We start from the raw sequence: 6490 nt of genomic DNA, 5'->3' as shown, positions 1-6490 counted from the left end.
ATATTTTTTTTTTTAATACTGTATATCTGAAAATATCAAAATTAATCCAACATATTAGCAAAGCTAAATTGGCCTATTCCCAAAACAACAACCTCAACAACATCGATGATACTCTGGCCTGTAAGGTTGCCACTATGGTAGTCATCAGTTACGCTTATGGATTCACTTTGTGTTTGACATTAAAACATGATGATATATCAATATGTAAAACATAATTTTAATAACCTAGTATTGTAGGGAACCATTAAAAGGGATATGTAAAGGCTTTACTCCAGGGGTCTTCAATGTTTTTTAGGCCTAGGCTTAGCTGAAAATAGAGCATACTATACAGTCCCTGACAAAAGTCTTATCTATTTTGTAGAAACCCCTGCTATTAACCTGACTTTTAATTAATCAATTGGTGTAAGAAATAGCTCATGGAAAAGCTAAAACCCTCCCAAATGAGTTCAATGCACTGAAATAAATTAGTTTTCACTGAACAAGATTTATCATTTAAAAACAAGACAGAAAGGTCAAATTTTGGCAAGAGAAAAGTTTTGTCGCCTATACAGAAATCGAACAAATTTACTGCAAATACTAAAATATGTCAGCAAATTAAATAGCGGGCTGATGAGATCCAAATTTAATATCTTGTACGACTTCCATGGCTGTGAGGACTGCATCCATGCGGTTTGGCAAGGATTCATACAATGTATTGATGAAGTCATCAGGAATAGCTAGGAAAGCAGTCTTGCATGCCTCCCAGAGTTCATCATATTCTTTGGTTGGTCTTCCATGCTTCCTCTTTCATCCTACCCCACATATGCTCAATGATGTTCATGTCTGGTGACTGGACCGGCCAATCCTGGAGCATCTTGATCTTCTTGCCTTGAGGAACTTTGAAGTGGAGGAGTATGCGATGCAGCCACCATCCTGCTGGAGAATTTGGCCTCTTTTATGGTTGGGAATATAAGAGGTAGCTAAGATTTCTTGGTATTTGAGACTATTGATGTTGCCTTCCACCTGCAGATCTCTCGCACACCCCATACTGGATGTAACCCCAGACCATGATTTTTCCGCCACCAAACTTCACTGTTTTCTGGGTGAATCTTGGATCCATGCGGGCTCCAGTAGGTCTCCTGCAATATCTGCGGCGACTGTGGTGTAATTCAACAGAAGATTCATTGAAAAATCCACTTTCTTCCACTTCTCCAGCATCCATCCTTTTAGCAGGCTGTGGGGCTGGCAAATGCCACACGGTTTTTCAATTGTCTTTTGTTAGTGCTGGCTTCTGGGCACTGATTTGACATGGAGGCCAATTCAAGACAGAATCCGACAAACAAGTTCTGGTTGACACAGGGACTTCAGGGGACCAGGTCTGGTGGAGCTGCTGCAGTGGAAAATGGGCTGGCCTTGGATTTCGAGCCAACAAACGGTCCTCTCGAGCAGTTGTCTTGCAGGGTCGCTGACCTGGGCTTGTAAAAACGTCCCAGTGTCTTCAAATGTTTTTTTAATCCTCTGTCCATGACGCTGAGACACATTGAAGGTGTCTGCCACATAGCAGTGGATCTGGTCTTCAGCCTCTTGATAATCAAAACTTTAGTCTCAGGGTGAATCTTAGGCATGTTTGAGAGGGCTAGTTGCAGTTGATGTGAAGGTCTAGTGTACTGGGGTTGTTTTTATAACCACCTGAGACCTAATTGATCCATTATTAGTCACAGGTGAAGCTCATATGACAAGGACAACACTTATGTCTTTGCAAAATTGACTCAATGGGCTTTACCAAGCTGTGAATATTAGAATACTTTTTGACAGTTTTTTTGCACTGAAACATTATTACAAAAGCTGGTGGGATTAAAATGAGCCATTTTCTTGTAATAAATCTGATGAAATATATTCAGCGCGGGTACCAAGCGACAAGACTTTTGTCAGGGACTGTACATACTGTGACAATACTGCGTAAAACTGAGTTGCATATTAAACTGTGTCTACAATATGTGTAGAGTGGCCTAAAGCTTAACACATAACTGTGTATGGTACAAACAATACTAAGCTATTATTATTATATTAATAAAAATGTTGCAATATTTACATGTTTTAATGTTAAAATGGGGAACAGTGAATTCTTAAGCTTAACTGTATCTGTGGATGGCTGCCTAAGCTGTAGGCCAGTAAGCCTTTCATCAATGTTGTTTCATCAATTTTATACAATATATGAAGTAGTAGGGAGTCCCTGCTCCGTTTCTCTTTCAGGTTAGGGGTCCTTGGCTTAAAAAACATTAAAAAGCCCTCTGCTCTAAAGTGACTTTGTATTCAGCATCTCATTTGTTGCTCTACTGCAAACCTAAATACCAGTATTTAAATGTGTGCATGTACATGTAATGAAGCTGCCTACCTTCTTGCTGCAGGACTGCCTGATCTCCTCCACCTCGTCGTCTTTGCTCTCCACCTCCTTGGAATGAGTCTGACGCAAGCGCTCCATCTCCATCTCCAGACGAAGCTTGGCCTGAAAGAGAAACACGCATGGTACATCAAAGGATCCCTTTTTCTGATTTCAAACCTTATTTTCATATATTATTAATTTATGTGCATATGTCCACAGTGCTTTGCTGTTGTTCTCTTTGTTGCTAACAAACTCTGACATCTTCTCATAGGGGAAGGTCTACAGGGCTTTCTCTGTTTCTGTGTTGGAGCATGGCTACAGCTCAGACTGCTGCTGGAGTGGAGGACTGGTTTTTATATATAAATACAACTACAGTATAAATGGTGATCATGGATAACTAACCAGTCTGTGTAATGCTCTGGTGGCTGCTGGTGGCTGTCCAGCCAATATATTGCTCTGAGCTTCTGTCCTGTATCCCTCAACTCACACTATGTTCATAACCAATATAAAGCTGGGTGAGAAATCATCATTATCATCTATCAATTTTCAGAGGAATGGTAATGGGACAATAAAATCATATTTGTGTTTATTTGCTTCATAAACCTTTGTTGATTTGAATTTTCCAAGTAAAGTTCTACAGACGTTTTAACAGTGCATCCTGGGTTCGTGAACCCATTTGACCATGTTATATGTGACTCGGCAATATATTTGCCATGTCATGACAAATGTAGAAATCAGGGAAATACTATTAATGGTATGATTCAAATTCCAACCACAGTGTCCAACTCTAATCGAACATGTGCAAAAATATTCCAGACATTTAAATCCTCTTAGTATTATTAACCACGCTGTGCAGTAGTTTAGGGTCTGATCATTTTTTCACATTTCTGTTTGTGTATAGATTTAATATATTGAATGTGTGGTAATTAGTCATCTTAAGAGTTGTTAGTAAGAGTAGCCAGTTCCCCCTGCTTCTGGTCTTTATGCTAAGCTAGGCTAACCCTCTCAAGACTCCAGCTCCGTTCTTAACATACATGAGATATTTAAGAGTTTAAAAAAACAACAACATATATTTATAATAAAAGCATATTTCCAAAATGAATTTAAAGTGTTGGAGTAGGCATGTGCATACAGTAAATAATATAAGTATTTGACTTGAACATATAGTAAAGCAGATTAAGCCTTTAGTAGTCTAACTCTCAGTGAACACAGAGACACCGGGCTGGAGAAAGAGCTGGCGACGGCTGGGATGCTTTAGTCAAACTTGAACTCAATACATAAGTATAAATATTCACAACAGCCTTAAATCACAGCCAGCAGTGGTGTAGAGTTCCAAGCACTATCAGGACATTTTGTCAGTGTTTGTGTGTTACTCTGAGAAAACACTCAGCTTTCTATCAAATAGAGGCCATGTGTAGTTATGTGGATGTAGTCAATCATCATTTTGAGGTAAAATATTCATTTAAAGCTGCGATAATCAATGTTTTATAATACCACTGAATCAAATGTGGAAAGCTGTTGCTTATAGCGGACAAACCCAAAGAGAATTATCCACAACTCTGCAGTTGCCCTCAGTTCTACAGACATTTTTACAGCACATGTAATACTTGGCTTAGTCTACTTGGATATATATATATATATATATATATATATATATATATATATATATCTCCCCACCAGGAGTACCAACTGCCTGGACAACCTTTTGTCAAGCTAGCTGTTAGAATCCCTGTAGTCATACAGAGACATATCATGAAGTAGGCTGTAGGAAAATGACAATATATTGAAGGGAGGTTTGCCAGTCTGCACTCTCATTGGCTACCGTTCTGCAAAAGTTGACTCTGAGTCAACTTTGGGAGAGTGGTGAACATAGGGGCACTTTTGCTGCCTGTGGAAACCCAAGGTAACATTGTGAGAGGAGCACTTTGCTCCGGCTGTACCTGCTCCAACATCTGGATGGTGCCGGCCTGCTCGTCCAGCTCCTCCTCCTGGTCTTTCAGCTTGGCCTCCATGTCGCGGAGCTGCTTCCTCACCTTGATCATTACAAATAGTACACAAATAGTAAATATGATTATTACAAAAATTTTACATAAATACAATTCAATTGTATTTATAGTGTCAAATGGGAGTTATTTCAGAACACTTTACAGATAGAGTAGGTCTAGACCAGACTATCCTTTTACAAAGACCCAACAATTCCTCCAAAAGCAAGCATTTGGTGTGACAGTGGCGAGGAAAAACTTCCTTTTTACAGGCAGAAACCGCAGACAGAACCTGACATATTGTATGTATTTGTACACCTGTATTAGTATAACAGACTGGCTGTCTGGACTGACTGTGTTGCTAATAGAGCTGCTGTAGCACTGAGAGATATCATTCTTCAAGTCTCTGTACATAGTTTCAGTACAAAGAGATTTATAGCAAAATGCAATAGGCAGCAATAAACGCAATAACACGCAGAGAGGAATTATAAAAGAGAAAGAAAGAAAGAAAGAAAGAGACCTTGGCCAGAGAAGCCTCATCCTTGGACTCCTGGGAGTTGAGGTCGTGCAGCTCGGCATCCAGCTGCTCCAGCTTCACGTTGACTGCACACACCTCCAGGTCCTTGTCCTGAACCCCCAGAATAATACAGTCACAACAGAGTGGTGGTGGGGGGTTACAGTGTGAACAGTAATAGACACACATACACATGATGAGGGAAGAATGAGGAATTCTTTCCTCAGCTTAGCAGGTAGCTACAAGGTGTACACACACAGAAAAATATCATAGATGTAATCAAGATCCACAAGTTTCCACTGACAAATAAAAGAGGTTAGGGGTCTAAGCCACTTTTCCCAATCTTTGGGTTGCCTGGTCTCCTTTTTTAATAATGCTTGTATAACACTCAACCCTGTTATGCACAATCAAGTTATAGACATATTTTTTTCAGAGAAGCTGGGCTATCAGTATGCAGCAATGTCACATGAATGTATGAATTGTTAAATGACTATAAAGATAAAATAAAGAGTAGGCATTCAGTTGTGGTTTTATTGATTTGGTATTACTGGACTAAGTCTCAGAAAAGTCACTAAAGTTTCAGGAAGGCCTACGATCGTACATGGGTCCTTTTTTGAATGGCCCAGCTGTTAGCTGTCGGGCTAAAAACACAGAGGGTGGGAGGAAGTGTTGTAGAGATTACATAACTTGATGATTTGTGTGTGCATATTGAAAGTGTCATATAAGGACATGTAGGGAGTTTCTTTAAACTTCTTTTCTAACTGGTTGTGGAACATTATGTGATGAGCACCAAGATGCAAAAATTCAATGTCACTTCAGAACAGAGTGACTGGAAGTCATCTTAACAAGCCTTTTTACACCTTAGGCTGTTTTAAAATACTTACATAGGCATAATGATAGTTCCTATTTTTATAACATGTAACTACTTTGATTCAGCTGGAAGAGTAAATCAATGGGTGGTTCCACTTTTGTCACCAGCCGGGCAGGAAAATAAACTATAAATCAACACCACAGAGAGGAAAATCAAACCCTTACTACATAAAAAACATCTTATCAGTAATTTGTGACACAAACCTCCAGCTGCTGTCGGAGGCTGAAGGCCTCTCCGGCCAGCATGTCTTTCTCTCGGGCCAGTTTCTCCCTCAGGCTCCTCTCCCTCTGCACCTCCTCCTGGGCCAAACTCAGCTCGCCATCAAACCTGCACACCAACACACACTCTTCTAATCAGCACTGTCAACAACCACTGCTACTCTAATGACACTTGGGAAGCAAAATCTAATTCTAAGTTGCTGGAAAATTCTAATAACTTTAAATGGGCTGAGAAAACAACAAAGAAGATCTTACATGCTTTAAATACAGCATGCATATTCAGCAACACATATACAGCTAAGGAGCATGTCCCTCAATAGTAGCAACACACACACACGCATGCACGCACGCACGCACTTGCGTCCAGTTTAGCAGCAGTACAAATGAGCTGGATACTTGTCTGTTCTGTCTGCGGAGCATGATGCTATAAACATACTGGAACACAATACAGTTTTTCTTTCCTTACAGCTACTATTGTTACTACAGCAACACAGAATGATGCAATACTACGTGCGTGTACATGTTTGTGTGTGTGTGTGTGTG

The 6490-nt window shown here is 39.9% G+C and overlaps 1 protein-coding gene and 1 long non-coding RNA gene across 17 annotated transcripts in view; both read right to left on the bottom strand.

Annotated features, from left to right (window-relative positions):
* The window catches only part of LOC116695664 (uncharacterized), an 813105-nt gene that overhangs the window by 148240 nt on the left and 658375 nt on the right, over positions 1–6490 (bottom strand). The gene's annotated exons all lie outside the window — the stretch shown is intronic.
* The window catches only part of LOC116695586 (unconventional myosin-XVIIIa), a 157236-nt gene that overhangs the window by 46303 nt on the left and 104443 nt on the right, over positions 1–6490 (bottom strand). For all 16 annotated transcript variants that reach the window (XM_032525935.1, XM_032525936.1, XM_032525943.1 and 13 more), the window contains 4 exons: positions 5933–6056; positions 4865–4972; positions 4303–4395; positions 2375–2485 (listed from right to left, as the gene is read on the bottom strand). In XM_032525935.1, the coding sequence (XP_032381826.1) occupies positions 2375–2485; positions 4303–4395; positions 4865–4972; positions 5933–6056 (436 nt within the window). The remainder of the gene's footprint in view (positions 1–2374; positions 2486–4302; positions 4396–4864; positions 4973–5932; positions 6057–6490) is intronic.

Source organism: Etheostoma spectabile, chromosome 9 (genome assembly GCF_008692095.1).
Source record: "Etheostoma spectabile isolate EspeVRDwgs_2016 chromosome 9, UIUC_Espe_1.0, whole genome shotgun sequence".
Classification (NCBI taxonomy): Eukaryota; Metazoa; Chordata; class Actinopteri; order Perciformes; family Percidae; genus Etheostoma; species Etheostoma spectabile.
This window is presented reverse-complemented; position numbering and strand designations above follow the sequence as displayed.